Here is a 17,939-nt window from a genome sequence, read left to right on the forward strand (position 1 = left end):
AAATAAGACCCAGTGCAGTAATCCATTTAAATTAAGCTGGAAGGAATTTGGCATGTAGAAAAAATATCATTAATAGCATGAATGAATCGGGATTAATAATATTTATATTTTCTTTTTTTTTTTCACTTGTACCAAATATAACAATATAACATTAAAGACCTTCGTAGAGCATTAATATGAAACTTAAATAAAAGAAATTGCTATAAAATGCACCAGATAAAATGATAAATATCAAGAAGCGAGGACGAGCAGTATAAATTGATGTATGATCTAAACATCAAAATGGCGAACAATACCATTATTTATCGGGCTAAATCATCGAAAAATTATATAAAGTCACCGATAACGCAGATATCGATCAGAATGTCCACAAAACTGCGTAAAAAAATTGAACTTTGAAAAAAAATCAAAAACACCCTTACGATAAGGAAAAAGGGATAACTAACTGATTGAGGTCTCGAATTCCAAAGGAGTTTTCAAGCGAAAAACACCTTTTGTACGATTTGGATTTCGAGACCAATCATCAGTAATAATTCGATTTCTAAATTGTCTACAAAACTTGCTTATTTATCTTATCAGATCAAATTAATGTATTATTTTTATCTATCAGCGGCTTTACACTTGTCAGTATTAATCAAGACGCACCGAGAATCGTCGATTAGTTCATGCGTTAGTATTCAATCTTTTAGTTGGAAAACTTTTTCTACCCGCACATTACGTGCTGGTGATATCGCAAAATTGTGCAATATTCTACATAATTATTCGGAAAACTGAAAATAGTATGACGTATTGCAAAGCTGTAGCTATACACTTTTCCTATCGCGGAACTATTATAAGGTAAGTTTCCAAATTTAATATTTGTGCACATTCAACATGTGTTTGATTTTTAGATTTCCGATCTTCATTCAATGTTGATTAAGCCATTTTTGCTTATCCACTTCGATTTTATACCAAGTTTCACCATTAATCTGATGATAGATATTCAGGTGATTTTTTCTAATCGTATTCACTCATACATTCAATTCAGATTATAATTAGTAACCCAAGCGTTTGTATTTACTGCAGTTATTGATGGTATCTAATAATTTCGCTCTTCAATTAGCAAAGTCTGTAATATTACATGTGGGCCTTGGTCCGACATGTTGGTCTTTGTTAGTGTATTGTTTAGATCGTTTCTAATTTACACTTTTTTCAAGTTAATAAAATTTTAAAGTTCGGTTAGTCTACTGATTTCGGGGTTTTACTAAATTAGCTTTATTAGTGTTATCTGAAAAATGTCCACGAAATTATGGAACCGTTGATATCTAGGACAGAGTGAGTTTTATCTGATTGAATGCAATTTCTCTACCATTTGAATTTGAAGTGAGAATTCAATAAGGGTGATTAAATATTGACGTTTAGGTAGTACAGAAAAACTAGTAAAAAAATATTTTTTATTAAAAACTGAGATATTTGTAAAAAACTAGATAATAAATTATGCAACACTGTTTTTCAAGGTAATCTGCCTCACTAACATTAATATATATAATAGTCAAAAGTTTCGAACGTTTTTTTTTGGCGTGCAAACGAAACGAGAATGTTGCCTCATTTTTTAGAAGATCATTTAGAAAAAATATTGAACGAAGTTTCTTTGGTTATTTGACCGCGTATTAGCTTCCAACGTGAAGTGCCTCTTGAGTTCTCAAATAATGTTTGTTTTAAGTTTGAATGTTAAATTCTCGAATAACACATTTCGGCAATACCCGGATTTTTGTATTTGGCGATGATCGAACCCGTTGGTTTATGTTACAAAAGTCGACACAAAGTGCGTTACTTGTTTCCATTCTTATGGCTGCAGCGGTCATCGTTATTACGTTATTTCATAAAAACGAATCATCGTTCGCTAAAATGCGCTAATTTTTAGCTGTCATCAAATTCGAAAAAACTCGTTTTGTGCAATACAGAGCTCAATTTTTTAAAACGACATGCGTTGCAAAACACTATATAAATACGGGCTCCTAGTGGTCCCCGTTTCCCAATTACCACGGTTTTGAATCCGCATTTTTGCGCCCGACAGCAAAGGAACAATTTTCTCAAAACTAAATTCGTTTAAATCAAGATTGTACTTGTTGTTGTACGTAAAATACGCAACGTTGCCGTCAGTTATCCTACTTCACATCTCTTATGGTTTTCGAGAACTCAATGCTAATACCCTGAATTTGGAACACCCTATATAAGTAGCAAAATAATAAGCAACTAATAGCAAAAATTCCATAAAAATAATTAATTAAATGAAGAACACAAACTTACGGCTGCCATAACAGCATTCTTTAAGTTCAATATTTAATTCGTTAAATTTATAAACGACTTAGTACGTACTTAAATAATGGCATTCGTCTTAATTATTTCATAATGATGTTTGATTTACGCCAACAGTTCTGAGTTAGTTCTGTATTATTCAAGCGCATAGAAGCAATAACTTTCTTTTAATTACTTATTAACGGAAATAATTTAGCCAATGATTATATACAACTTATATTTTCATTCGATTGTTACTAAATTAAGTTATCTTTAGTTCCATGTGCAAGAGTTACCGACGCTGAGTTTGCACACAAATAAATCGTTCAACTGAGTTAGTTTTTAGCGGAGACTGAGTCTGTAAGTATACTGTTTTCGATAGCCTATTGTACGTTTACTGTTCGAATTAAATTATATTTTTTCAAAGTCAAATTGGACTTATCACAATCTACTTCCGCACGTTTATGCAGGCTCAAAATTTTATCAAAGTAATTTTTATGGTTTGATTTAAGTGGGTTATTTGTGAGTCTGAGAAAAAATTGGAAAAAGTCATATAAATGTGCGACTAATTTATTTTATTATGATTACTTCAATGTGAAAATCGTCTTGGTGCTGTATGTAGTGCCGAAGATATTACAAAACTTTTTGAACTCATAACATGAGAAAACCTATTCCAACGTACCAATTCAGCTTCAAAGAAGAACATTTCACTAGCATCATACATCCACTCTTTGCCTTGACAGATAACTTGAATAGTACGCATATATTACAACAAAAAACAGCCAGCTAATTTACGAAACTCAGAACTTAAAATACCTAATTTATATCACAGTTAACCGACTTGAATACGCGTTGACAACAGCCCTTCTCATATGATAATAGAAATACAAATTATTAATCATTAGGAAAGTCGGGTAAACACAAGTCTCAAAAATAATCAGCCATAGTTATCAACATCTTAAGAATCGATTACTAAAATGAAAGAAGCAATCGAACCAACTTGTTTTGATTTGACGTTGGTCCCAGTTAGACACAATATTTTTATTGAAGCATTTGACAATTTTTCCAAAAAGTAATTAGAAACTCAAAAAAGGCAAAAGTGCTATTACAAGAACTTCTAAAAGCAGTAGAAGCCCAAAAATGATATGAATGTAATTTCAGTATTTGTAGCGCCGAAAAATTGTTTAAATTTTAGAAAGGAGAGCAAAATTAGAAGCAAAGAGCGATAACCCATCTGGAATTGAACAAAGCCCAAAAAACACCAACACGCTCTGCACTATACATAAGATTAGCATGTTATAGCTTTTCTTAAGATTTGTACAGAACCATTGTAATTTCACGGGGTTGCAGTATACCATTTATTTTAAAGTGAATTTTATAGTTAATAATTAAATTGGCAATATTTTAGTGACACGCAAAAATTTTTCTTTCATAATAATCGAATTAAAATTAAATTAAACACAATAAAGTAAGATAAAAATGGTTTTATTACTCCTTTTAATAACCGATTCCGCTTCCAACAGCAAAAAGATTGTGCAATAAAGCTGACAATTATAATTAAACTGTTGTAATGTATATCAGTTATTGTAAAAAAAAATGATATAAGTGCATTATAAAATAATTATTAGTACTTATTATTAGTACAGTACTTAATTTAGTAGGCAAAACGTATATAAAACAATTTTATAAGAAATATTTATAAATTATAAAAAATGTTTTTTGAGAGCAACTTCAGACTCATATTGAAACACAACTATCTTATAATCAAAATCTTATTAAATAAGTTTGCTGGTTGGGAATACTTTTTCGATATTCTCCATAATAAAAAATAATTTTAATTGTTAATTCACCTATTAACAATTCCGTTTTCCGTGAAGCTGCGTGATAAATGCGAATGAAACATAAATTTTGATTTATTCAATAATATAAAGAACAACAACTCAATTACATTAAAATGTTGGTGTAAGCGCTGAACAAAAATCTAATAAATACATAAGTGCAGAGACTAATTTGCGTGCACATTTTTTACGTCTAAAATGCATATTTGCAGAGTTTGTCAGAAAACCTATTTTACGAAGTTATGAATGAACCTTTAGTGTTGCCAGTTGACAAGTTAATTTAATTTAATGAACATAATTTTGAACATTTATAGTTAACTAATTTTTGGACTTAATGCCTCCTTACTCAGATACCTACTGCCCTCGTATAATTTGCCCTCATGCACTAACTAACATCTGTTTGAGACACTGTTTCATAGAATGTCTTGTTTTAGAAATATAAAACATTGTCAAATTAAATGTACCACCCGGTATATAGGAAAATCTACGAAACGCATAAACAAGCCCTCGTTAGTTTCATAACTTTTTCGCTTCTAGAGTCGATATAGAAACCTTTCGAAGGCCGGATTTGTTTGCTGCGAGAGTAAGAATACTAATATGATTAGGAGGGGGTGCCTACTATTAGAAGCCACCCTCGCATTGGACAACTTCAGTATATCGCTATTATCGCTGCATCTGTTTGCAACTTTTCTCCGCACAAATACTTACGTTTCAGTCCCCAGATTTGGAAAAATTGTGTTATTCGTGACAATATATTGATTGTAATTTTTTACAATTTGTTATATTCAATTTTGGTAAGCTAAACATGGTATAGCATTGTGGTTTAATTTTGAACTAGGAATTGGAGGAATTGCTATTAACATATGTCTTTCATGGAATTGTTGCAATTTGCGAAAGTATGGAAGACTTTTAAAATTATTGATTTGAGTTATTGGCGCGTTCATTTTACCGATATAGTCCTATTTGTATGTGTGATATTTTCGGTGAAATCTTTTCACATCACTGGGACCAAACGCTCAAGCCGGCAACCAGGCAGTATGGAAGAAAATCTGGCGAACGAATCTCGGACCCGAGTAAATTTTAATGAGGCGTTTAGGACGCCACTGCCACTAATAATGACGTCACCGCCAAATAGCTTGGGAGAAAGTACATATTTACTTCGGGGCGGAAACAGTTGCTGTCGCTCTTGCGCAAGTTGTCAAGCAGAATCAGTAGAGGCCCAACCATGTTGCTTATTGTTGCGGCTCCCAAATAGTCATAAGAGAAATGAAGCTTTCCCTATCATCTTCTCTCAATTCTCAACAATTCTGCAAACTGCTGCTCGGAAGATTTCAGTAGAGGTTCTCCCGAACTATCGGCGCAGATCTTTCATCCATGACTTTCGTCGCAGATCTTTCATCCATGACCAATAATTAGCCTGAGTAGTTCGTATCGACTTCTCAGGCTAATTATCGGTCATGATATATCTGTCCGATGTATTCCAGTTTGCGCTCTTTGATGGTCTGCAGCAACTCCTTCCCCTTGCCCATCCGATCAACTACCTCAGCATTCTTTTTTTTAACCCAGGATATTCGGAGAATGCGTCTGGGTAAAAACATTTAAAATTCTTCCACACGAGCGTCCAATGTCGAGCTAAGAGTCCAGCATTCGGAGCCATAAAGAAGTACAAAGAAAATATAACACCGCAGCATTCTGACTCGGAGCTGCAGGCTCATCACGGCTGATAAAGAGGCGCCTCATCTCTGCGAATGTGCCCCTGTTAATTCTTGACAGGATCTCTTTCTTTGGGTCGCTTGTTTCGTTGATAAGAATCCCAAGCTATTTTATGGATGGTACTCGTTCTACTAGAATTCTGTTGACGAGGCTGTTTAACGACTGTTTAACGACGAGGGTGCTGTTGACCCTGATACCCTCAATATCGTCAGCGAGGGCCTCTCTGACGACAGAGTATGGAATCTATCACAACACTGAGTTCTGCCTGACATGATCCGCATCATCAGTTTCGCTAAATGTTTGTTGTGTGAGTGCCCAAACAGAATCATGAATATTTGATGATTATCCATAAAGTTCTGTCTTCTTAATTTCCCTCCAGCCGTTACGTATCTTGGAGTCGCAACACTATGGTACATGGTGGGCCTCTATGGATTCTTCTTGAACATTCAAATATTAAATTTTTGAAAGTTTTTATTTCTGCTTAGCACCAATATTACTGCTTACATCAATATTATTGCACTTATCTAATCCAAAAGTAAGGGATTTTGTATCGTTATCTAACTGGAGCTAGATATTTAGAGTTTTTGCAAAACACTTTACACACATTTAGATGATACCTAAATATCTGGAAAAGCAATACTTAGATTGGAAACATTGGTCCTATAAAGTGACCACCGCCCGATATGAGGCCCAAGGACTTTTTGTGTGCGGTTTTATTAAAGATCAGGTATCATCTATCAAACATCTTCTATAAACATGGATCATTTTTTCCTTAAAAAACTTATGAAAAAGGGATATAAAAAACGATCTCAAATGTTTGCACTTCAATGGAGGACTTTTTCAACATTTGTGGTTATTTGGAGTAGCTATTAGAGCCTTTGCTGTCACTGATATATTTCGGCGCCATCTGTAAACAACTAAATAATATTAATTTCATTAATCACCATGAACTAGCTTTAGCCAAAGATTAGTTTATTATATACATAGATTGAAAAGTAAGTTATTATTTACTGGGCATTTTTATATCTTGAGACTCACCCGTAGGGCAACCCAAGGGCACATTTTTTACTACTACCACAGATTTATTGTCCAAATTGATTTAGTTATTTTTTGCAATTCCTTAGTAGTTTTCTCAAGTTTCGCATTATGAGGTGAAAATAGATTTAACCTGAACTCACAGAGATAGAAAATATTTAAATACGGAAAGACTTCACAATTTCTCATTGTTTTCCTATGTTTTTGTTTATTGTTATTATTTATCTGTGGAGAGAAATATGACTCTTCATTACGAGACTTACTCATGGAGTAAATAAGGGTGATTTCTCAGATTGGTAGTAAAAAAGTATATTCCTTCATGTTTTCACATTGAAACATCGCTTCCGGATTTGTAAACTTAAAAGTCTAATGTAGAAAGACGTAAAATTGATGGTTTTTGCATAAAGCATACCTAAAAGTATAGAAACCCGAACCACGCAATTTGAAACTGATATCTGAAGTCAAGCTTGTATTTTTCTAGAAATAAACCTTGCTATTTTTTGGAAAGCTATCTAAGCATCATGGTAATCGGGATAAAATATGCAGTTAAAAAACCAGAAAATAATGTACTTATGCGCGAATTTAAAATTTTTTAAATAGGGTCGATACCAAGAGAGATATTTTGATTAGTTAAGGTTACAAACTATATCTATAAATTTTTAATATTTCTAAAATGGACCGAATGAAATTTGGCAGCTTTTGTTCGATTTAACCGAACTTGCAACACTTTCGGTTTAGAAAATAGCAATAGTGGCCCTTAGCAAAAGGACCAACAAAGGATGAGCGATTGTCGTACAAAAAGACAAAATACTAATGTTAAAAGAAGCTTAATTGAATAATTTTTAATGCTGGAASKCCCCRAATAAATGAAAATAATTACACAGATAAGCTATCAATGGCTCTTTTTAGAGTAGATAATCTTGAAAGTAAAATCATCCCCATAATTTTTTGGGCATCGCTTCTGGGCACTCTGTATAATACGTTATTTTTTATTTGGTACGTTTATTTACGCATCTACTTTTGCCCCAATAGAAATAAACAAAAATATTAAAAATTACACTTTGAATAAAAATTATTTCTTGCATCGATTTTTTTCTTCAATAACTCACTTATCGTTTTTTCGTCAGCAATAAACAGCTGCGATATGGCAAGCGCGAGGTGAAGATAATTGACTTAAAACTTGCTATTGTTTTAAAAGTCGATGACATTATTGATAAATAATTGAATTAAACAGAACAAGATCTTGTCATGTTTCTTGGACGCTTTTTGGTTCACGCCAGTTCTTTGTACATATTTTTTGTGCGGTTTTCATGCAAGTGGGATCTGCAAATTATCATCCGCCTAAGGGCTAATTCAGCTAATTTTGTAAGTACTAACCAAATTCTGTTTATAAAATGTATTTGATTATTTTCGAACATTAACATATCCAAGTTAAATTGCTTAGTTTGATGCCATCATGACTACACGAATCGTTTTTTTAAATATTGCATTGTTTGACTGGCATACTTTACGTTCAATCAGAAAGATATATATTTCCGATAGAAATCGATATGAAGCAAATCAGTCTTTACTTAAATGTGCAGGAAATATTTTTATAAGCTAAATAAAAGTGCGTTTCCATAAAATGTAGATACACTGAGATATAAAGATATTCTGGAGTTAAAATACATTTCTAAATTCAAATGTTTTTTTATGTTAATAAGCAAAATATCAAATAATTGATGCAATCAACAATTGTTACATGTGTTTTAATTGGGTTTTATAATAAATTCGGTTGTTGTAACTTCTAAAGCGCTTAGCTATTCTGCTGCCTGCATCCATAAGTAATGATGTAGGATTTGTGATCTGAATCATACATTGCTTGATTTGTAAGCAAACATTGAAAACAATTTACCTGAAGCACAATATGTTGACAACATAGTATTGATAAATTGTTGAATTTTCATCGGACACTGAGACAAATTATTTAATAGTGCTATGAAGACTTTTCCTAAGTGCATAGGTAAAGATATCTAAAGCTTTAGACAGAAAAAAGCTGGACTGATGATCGGTTTTAAACAATTTCAGATTAAATCACAACTCGAATACATTTCAATAGACGAAAACTTAATATTTCGTATTTCTTTCAGAAGCGACGAAAAATTAATGTTAATTTTCTGTCGACAATGCGTTACTACAATTTAGATGGTACATATGAGGATTATCCGCTGGACAACAAATTTGGCTGGACTTTTGAAAATATAATTATCGATGAAGCATGTCCCGAATTAGAAGCAAACAATACAAATTTACGAGATATTTCCAGAGCAGAACGACTTGCAGCTCGAACATCAAACAAAGACTTGAGCATAAACGGCCTGTCGAGCATTTCCAGTTCCAAAACTAACGACTCGGACAATGGTTATGGAAGTGACTTAAGAGATTCGTATGACGGATTAAATTGCGAGGTAAATACCTTTTTTAATTTGACAATGTTTTAAGAATACTTAGTGATTCCAAAATGGAGTCATTTCTCTCTAGGTGTAGTCTGAGACGTTTTCAGATAAAAAAATTTGATCAGACAATTGCCTAGAAGGTTTTTGACTTCCCCGTAAACGATGGTTCATATATCAACAAGACCTAAGCATCATTTCACTGACGGCACTACATCTGTTATAACCCATAACATAAGATAAACATGTTTATTAATTATTTCTCGAGAACGGTAGAAATTTCCAGATATATGACACATATTGTGCCAAAGCAATGCTTCATTTAAATGAAAATTAGCACTAAGCTAAGTTTATTTAGAAAAACTTATTTTCTAACAATAGAAATTTATGGTTAAGAGTTGTGCTGTTACTTCATGAACACTCGTCATAATAAATAATTATATTTTCAGAGTCGCAAACCTATCAAAATTCTAAAAGTTAACACCGATATAAAAGAAGAAACGCCAAGGACTTTAACAATACCTCCAGAAACTGTGGAAGGTTTCAGGTGTCGACACTGTAGACTTCTTAGATATGCTGAAAATTCCGATATTCCATCCAAGGAAAAGCTGATGGCTTTAATAAACCCAGTGAATCCTGAATCAAAAGCATTACTAAGCGTTGTAAGCTATTCCAAATATAAACGACTCAGTGAAAAGGAAACCAACGAGAAAGTCTTTAGAACTCTGAATTTCAAAACAACTAATGCGCGCCATTTTATCAGTCATAATTCTCCATCGAGAAATGAAAGCCCGAACGAAGCTAGATGTCCTCGTTTGAACTTTCTGTTAACTGAGAGTGAGGCTGAGAATAGTGATAAGCAACTTGCATCTGAAATTCGAAACTATCATGAAACCAAGGAAGATCATATGTTGTCGCTAATGATGGAGTTAGTAATAACTGGTAAACTGCTAGGTTGCTTCTGTAGAGAATCTATAATACTCACAGATATTTGTTCTTGTAGATTTAAACAGTAGTATTGGAGATATGTCCGAACTGAATAATTTAGTGAATGATGTTGACCCTGCATCCGGAGTTATTGATACAAGCGATTTAGGTACCAGTATTCACAGTAGCATTGTGAGTAAAGAGGGTAGCGGCAGCCGAGAGAAGACTATTCAGAACAGTTATGTGGATATACCAAACAGGTACCCATAATTTCTCTAGTAATGTTACATTTAAATTTGAATGTTTATAAAAAAAATATTTATATTTTGAAGTTTAACCTATTAAAGACGGTACGCCGTAAGGCTGATTACAGGCTTGAAATAGTAGCTGATAAAGAGCTTCCATTATAAAATGAATTTTATGCAATATAGAAACTAATAAATTCCGATACCTATGCATTATTTTTAGGTCCAGTATATTAAGCAGCATTGGGTTGGGCGATGAAATAGACAGGAGTATAGAATATGTCGTAAACGAGAAGTTGGAAATGCGGAGGCAAATGAATGACATTAGAATCATATTTGAGGTTTGATAAAAGTAGCATTAGAATATTCAATAAAAAGAGTTAGGAATTTGTGCTTACAACTTGGGTCTTCGCGAAAAAGATTTTTGTGGACGTTTCACAAGACTGTTTATCTAAAAGCTTTCAATAAAGTGAAGCAATTCCTCAGGCTAACCCGTATTTCAGCATATATTGCGGTAAAGCGATCTCTTCGTTGTCATCCTCGAATTCGGTTGGAGGTGGTGGACTAAAAAATCAAAAAATCTAAGTTTTTATTGTTGGCTATTTAGAAACGCTTTCTGTCTGTTTAAATTTTGAGTAATATTTTTTCACTCCTTTTTAAAAAAATCCGGCATTTTTACCTTTGTGTTTTAAATGCTGATTTGAACAAATTTTCATCTTTTTCACATTCATTGGAAATGTTTTCAGTTGTTTAGAAAATTAATTTTATTCTACTTCTTTGGCGGCTTCGACCTTGACATAAGTTCCCATGTTCCATGTTATTAATAATCATAAGTTTTGTCTGCATTGTATTTTATGTTTTAACTTTACCTAATTTTCTGCATGGGAGTACTTTTAAATCGCAGTAAGACATTTTTGCAATTAGACTAAAGAAACTTTATGGTTAAAGTAGAATAGGCATCGTAAGCAATGTTGCAGTAATATAATTTTCATATTGTTGTTTGTTTTAGGATTGTGACCAAAAACTAAATTCCCTAATGGTCGCAGCGACATCCCTGGAATATGAATTACGAGAAACAAATTTCCTGGACAACCTCATTCACTTGCTCCAAGGAAATTTAGAAAAGGTTAGAAGCAAAATATTGCCGTTTCAGCTTTTTGAAAAGCTAGTGGGTAATGACGACATTGAGAAAAACCTCATATTATAGACTGGGGACGACCAGATCTGAAAAACTATCCAAGTAGACAATTATGTTTCTACCTACACAAAATTCACTTCCTTTCATGGAATTGTGATAAAACAATTATAAGTTCAAATCTATATGAAATGATATTTATTTGTATGTAATTCTATTTTTATAAGATGGTTATAATATAAAATTCCAATATTATTTTACTTCTACATTTGCTACCTTCATGAATCAGCAGACTTTATTCGCGGAAAATTATTGCCTGCTGTGAAATGTGAGAATAGACAAAACATTTTAAATTCATTTTTGTATACATTTTAGTTGTCTGTTTTGGTCAAACGTTGTATGGAGGAACAGAACTCTTAAAGCAGCATAATTGCTCTGAGAGTTGCAATTCATTGCACCAAAGGAAATATTTAAGAAAATGAAAAAGTTAATTACATAAATTAGTCATGAGGGCTCAATAGAACTACCAAAAATCGAAGAAAGAGAACTGAGGAAAACAAACATTTCAAAAGCTTGAGAAACACTATTACAGATTAACAGAACTTAAGAAACACTATAACAGGTCAGGACAGGCCACGACATCCAAGCATTCAGAAATTTTAAAACTAGATTGCACCTGAATTCGCAACTAAAAATGAACGGTCTTCCACAATTGATCAAACTAACAAGTTTGCCACTAACTGCTAGTTTGTGCCTGCCGTTATTTGTGCACTCTTTACGCTTGGCACAATTTGAGTCTTATTTTAATTCTGTTTATTCCGTGACACATTGGTGTATGTACGAGTTCTAAACACGATTAAGCACTTTTGAATTGAAATATCTCCAAGATACACTTTTAAATGATTCGGTTAACATCGGCATAGAAATACTGGAGAGCAACCTATTTTATAGGTTATAAATTAAAATTACATCTCAACAACACCTTATTTTGCAAGGTTTCAATAACATTTTTTTGAAAAAGAAATAATGATGTTAATTCAGTTACGGCCTGCAATTATTACAGAGAAAGTGAAAGACTTACTGGAAGACGCTTTAAAATTCTCAAACAATATCGCATATTGTGTGTATGTGTTCGTAGAATTGTAGAACTTACCTCTACTCTTTTGCTCTAACTATGGCCTTAAATACCATATAAATGGTAAAATCATAGCTTCTATTTAAATCCTCTTAGCTGCTTCCGGGTTTTTCTGCAGTTTTCTGATTACACCCATAGTAAACCGGTGATTTGTTGTCTTAGCAACGCTGAAATTATTTGATAGATATCGCAAAAGTGAATATTTAGTGGCAGAAAGATGGCAAAGAAAGGCCAGGCAGTTCAATTGCAAATTGAAGTTGCAAACGACGAAGAATGGGATAAGCTGTTACAGAAAGATGGGCTGATCAGTAAGTAAAATACCCTATTTTTCGTCAATAAATGACCAATTCAACTTGCTACATATGTAATTTGATCTAAACTGCTCAACAAAATGCACGTTACACAGCCAAATTCGCCCTGACTTTGGAACTGGATAAATTCTGATTGCTTCAAGCGATTTGGCTCTGCTTGCAGTGTTATTCAGCACGATTTGCGTTCTGTGAGTCTATGTTGTGGTAAAAATTAAGCACCGCAAATAAATTTTCTGCAGGGTAGCAAATGAAAAAGCGTAAAGTTCGACATGCTCCTGATTGAGCAAAATTCAGGGACAGGGTGGTTTCAAAAAATCAACTTTCTGGTCTTGCAGCGATAGTTTTCTGCTTTTGGTCCGATTTTTACGGTCTAGCTCTCATGTTGAAGGTAATCCTTCATGGACAATTTAGGACAAAAATCAATATACGGGGTTGCATAAAAAATGACCCAAACCTGAAATGCCCGCTAGATCTGTAATTCTAGTAGACTTTGGACTACCTACTGTGACGTTTTAGCTTCAACATGAGCCTTAAATTTTGTTAATCAGCTCAAAAGAAAAAAAAATATCCTTGCAATAACAAAACGTTGATTTTTTTAGATCGACGAATGATTATAACAAGAAGAAGAAGTTAGTGTGTACACACTGGATGAAATTCAATCAAACATGTTTATGTGATAAAGTGTGTATGCGTATAATTAAGGCGTTAATTATACACATACACAATTCATTACAGAAACTTGTTTGATTGAATAATTATAATATAAGTACGAATAATTATAATAACAAATAAGTAATTGAAAAACTTTTTCGAGATGCGAGGTTTTTCTTAATGCCTATCTGTTGTGTTGAAATCCAAAAAAATATATGCAACTGAGATAACATGGAGCTTCCAGCGATGGTGCATTGTTTCACTTGCTACCCTATAGAAATGTTATTTCAAGAACATTTTTTTGCTAAGACTAGCACTAAACAAAAAATAGTTGCCTAAATAACAGTTCAAACAGAAATCAAATCCAATCCAATTCCAAAATTAGTCGAAATTTGTTTGGGTGACTCATATTTTATTGAGCCCTTTCTTTGCTTATAATCTTAACTTGCTTAATCTAATTTGCCTAAGGTTGAAGATAGTGATTGCTCTAAATTATTATGCGTTTTCCAAAGGCTTCAACAGAAAAATGTTTTAAAATAACGTAATATGCCTTTAAGCTGTTAGAAATAAAGTTGAACCAATTATACACAACAAAAAACCATACATATAAACTTCATTAAAGTAGAATAATTATTTCCTTATACATTAACCGTTTTCTTCAAATGTAGCTATAATATAGATATTTTTACATTGATTTTAGTGCCAGAGGTTCATTTGCATTAAGAACTTAATTATTACCTTATTACTACTAATAAAATACATCTTGGTAATTTAAGCAATCGTTCATTTCAACTGCCTTCATGTTTAATATATCCTACCTATCAGAGCAGAAATATTTTTAAGCACAAATTTAATTTTTAAATGGATTTATAAGTACAGTATTTGTACTAGAAGAAGTTTATGTGTACACACTGGGAAAAATTCAATAAAACAAGTTTTTTTGTAAGAAAGTGTGTATGTAATTATTAATTAAGGCCAAGCTCTTTCGACAATTACGTTATCATCAGGGCCGCTACAAGTAACGGTAAATACCCTGGAGAATATTATGCAGACAAAACCAAGCAAAAGGAAACGAGCACCGAACAAAACATGCCAAGCAATGGTCAAAAAATGTTTAAGACGGTCTAAAATGGTTAAAATTGTATTTGACAAACTTGTATAAGAAAACAGACTAAAGTTAAAATTAAAATAAAAACAGAAACAATTAAAATAAAATAAAGAACTTTACTGGTCGGCCCTATCAGTACGGCGAGCAGTCTGAAAAAGCTAGGGCAGGAACAGCTAAGAAGGAGATTCTCTCCTTTTTTCAACCCTGCAAAGTCCTGACCAAATTATCAGATGCTTAAAAACTAATAAATAAACATTGTTATCGAAATGGAAGATTCCTCAGTTAAATTAAATTTGAACGTATTTAAAGGGCACTGAAAGGGTTTGGCGACTAGCTTGGGTAGTTACTTGCCTGTAACTACCCAAGTTTACCCGGTTAAATTATTGTTATAGCAGCAACGATTTTAATTGAAAATGAGTTTTCAGTTGTGGATGTGTATTCTGAATGGTGCGGACCATGTTTAGGTATGCAGGCAAACCTGAAAAAAATTAAATTAGAAGTCGGTGGTGATATGTTACTATTAGCAGTGGTAAGATGTACTCGATTTCTAAGCCTCATCGCTTTAACCCTCTCGTTCTTCAGGCTAAGTCGGATGGTATAACAAGCCTGCAAAGATTTAGAAATAAGAGTGAACCAACTTGGATGTTTGTTTCGGTAGGAATGTTTTTTAAACAAATTTTTCAGCGGCATCAGTAATTTTCAATTTTTGTCCAGAAAGGAAAAATGATAAATTTAATGTTTGGCGCCGATGCGCCGAAACTGACAAGGTTAATATTGGATGAATTGAAAAAGGAACAAAGCGAACAAGCGGGCCAGCCGACAGATAGAATGCCTTTGGAAATAACGGAAATGGCAGAGGAAGAAAAAGTGCGATTTGAAGTTGCTGAAAGTAAAGAAAAGGAAAGCCAGTAAGTATAGCAAATACGTAATGTTTATGAAAGTGCTCATTGGGATTTAAAGTAAAAGCTGCAAAAATTTAGAGCAAAAGAAGACACTAAGAAGGCCAAGGAGCTTTTAGAGCGACGAACAAAAGAGTGTGCAAATATTGTAACAAATCTACCAAATTATGGCGCTGCTTTAATTTTTCCGTCTGCTAAAGACAAGTACAAAGAAATTCTCGGTGAGATTTTAGACGAAGCAGGATTGGATATTTACCAAACAGAAAAGGTTAGTAATGGACAATTCTGAAATTTACATTTATATGAATTAAACTTAGTCAACTTCTTCAAGAGACATAGTTTCAGTTGTGTCAATCAATCAGCCAATTAGTTAATTTCTTAAATTGTCTAAACCATAATTAAATTTACATTATTTTGACGATGTATTGCGCGAAACGTTCAATATATTTTCCTGCGTTCAGAAGTACTTGAGTAAGTAATGATAATTTTTGAAAAAAATTGGAAAAACATTCCGACAATGTATTAATTGAATGAGAAAATAGATGGATTAACTGACGACAGTGAAAATTTAGGTTCAATTTAACGAAGATATCATTAACGAAATGTGCTACTTTACGGACATATCAAAGGAGTTTACCGAGGAATCACTAGAAGAGCTGTACAACGACGAATCTTTAATGCTTTTGTTCAAAGAAAGTGCAAGAACCGAAATTGAGGACATTGATGATACAATTCTCAATATGATTTACGGTGCTATAAGAAAACCTCCTGGAACCAAGGAAAGTATTGCTCAGAAGCTAATTACTGAAGAAGAACAAGAGCAGGAAACACAGACTGAAGAAAAAGACAAAGGTAGTAGTAAATCACACATGTCTACGAAGTTTCGAGGATGTGAACTCAGTACACGCAGATTGGGGAAAATATTTCAGTTAAAAAAGAATCAGGCAACGTTGGAATTTGGGTTCCACCAGATGCATCAGTTCGAGCCACTGTTCTCAGAATGTTTTTCCCCAAGGTTTCCGGCGATTTTACTATTCCGGAACCCGCCCCTGAACCCGAACATTTAACCATTATATTTCCATTGAACAAAAAAGATGAGGTAAACAATAACTGGTTGATCACTCTTTCACAGCACTGAACAAAATTTAACGTAAAAATGACTGAGCTTAAGCATATTAACACATACAGGCCCTGCAAGTGATGCATCAATACCCCGACGAAATAATGAAACATGGATTGTTCACTAGTGAAAATTACGAAGACACAACGTTGGTAGCAAGAAACTTTAAGCAACTCGATAAGCTAGTTCCTAGTGAGAGAACATAGTAAGTTGATGAAAAGTATTTATCTTTTGGTCAGCTTTCGAAGCGTCCAGCTTAACTTAGTTTCCAATTAGATTCTAGTAAAGTCTATTCATACTGTTCAAATAACATTTAAACAATGGATACAGTTATTGCCCAAGTTTACGTTTCAATGCTGAATTCCTGATAAGATGTTAAAGATTCCCGTTAAGGTCTCAAATCAGCCGTGTCTGTCGAGCCAATTGGGAATCTTAGACACCCCGCTAAGCGGTACAACTGCTCGAATTTCATGACAAGCGTGAAAGCCTTGATGCAATTGGTGATTGTTTTCGTTTCCAAGCAGTTCACTTAACAGAATGCACTATATACCAAATGTCTACTACAAAGAGCATTGTTAAATCAGTAGGGCAACAATTGACTATTGAGCAAAAAGCAAAACATAACTGTGCTCGGCTACTTTTTTCACTGTTGAAAGTTTAAGTCTTTGAAGCGACCACCCAACAGAGCCGAGCACAGAGCGTGGGAAATATCCTGTTTCCCTCACCCGGCACTTCTGATTTCCTCTTTATCTCGAAAAAGTGACCAGAGATCATCAGTTCGTATTCACACCTCAAGTCGATCACAGTTTGTATTCTCACCTGAAGTCGAACATCAGTTTTGTATTCGCACTTCAAGTCGGCCACAGATTGTATTTTCACTCGAACACAGTTTGTTGTGTCTCCTCAAGTCGAACACAGTTTGTATTTTCACTCGAACACAGTTTGTTGAGTCTCCTCAAGTCGTAGATAGTTTGTAATTTCACCTCAAATCGTACACAGTTAGTTGTTTCTCCCCAAGTCGTACAAATCGGGAGTGTTTCGCCTCAAAGCAATACACATCGCAGACTCTGGCAGAGAAGTGCCTCAAAACCCAACCCGTAATTATTCACCCTC

The 17,939-nt window shown here is 33.6% G+C and overlaps 2 protein-coding genes across 3 annotated transcripts; both read left to right on the forward strand.

Annotated features, from left to right (window-relative positions):
• Positions 1-617: 617 nt before the first annotated feature.
• On the forward strand, positions 618-11,857 carry LOC125503846. 2 transcript variants are annotated; one of them, XM_048664855.1, is made up of 7 exons: positions 625-837; positions 891-986; positions 8,993-9,310; positions 9,745-10,237; positions 10,299-10,482; positions 10,691-10,808; positions 11,477-11,857. In XM_048664855.1, the coding sequence occupies exons 2-7, from the start codon at positions 909-911 to the stop codon at positions 11,672-11,674; spliced, it is 1,389 nt and encodes a 462-aa protein (XP_048520812.1). In that variant the 5' UTR covers positions 625-837; positions 891-908; the 3' UTR covers positions 11,675-11,857. The 2 variants fall into 2 exon arrangements, with proteins under 2 accessions (XP_048520813.1, XP_048520812.1); XM_048664856.1 differs by lacking the exon at positions 891-986 and having other exon boundaries at positions 618-837.
• Positions 11,858-12,466: 609 nt separating this feature from the next.
• LOC125503847 (thioredoxin domain-containing protein 6-like) lies at positions 12,467-17,933 on the forward strand. Its single transcript, XM_048664857.1, has 8 exons — positions 12,467-13,045; positions 15,233-15,336; positions 15,390-15,461; positions 15,522-15,715; positions 15,788-15,974; positions 16,279-16,558; positions 16,636-16,805; positions 16,895-17,933. Exons 1-8 carry the CDS (start codon positions 12,955-12,957, stop codon positions 17,030-17,032), a joined length of 1,236 nt encoding a protein of 411 aa, XP_048520814.1. The 5' UTR covers positions 12,467-12,954; the 3' UTR covers positions 17,033-17,933.
• The last annotated feature ends 6 nt before the right edge of the window (positions 17,934-17,939 follow it).

This window comes from Dendroctonus ponderosae, unplaced genomic scaffold (assembly GCF_020466585.1).
Source record: "Dendroctonus ponderosae isolate FM_Combo_2020 unplaced genomic scaffold, Dpon_F_20191213v2 Dpon_F_20191213_3, whole genome shotgun sequence".
NCBI classification, from domain to species: Eukaryota; Metazoa; Arthropoda; class Insecta; order Coleoptera; family Curculionidae; genus Dendroctonus; species Dendroctonus ponderosae.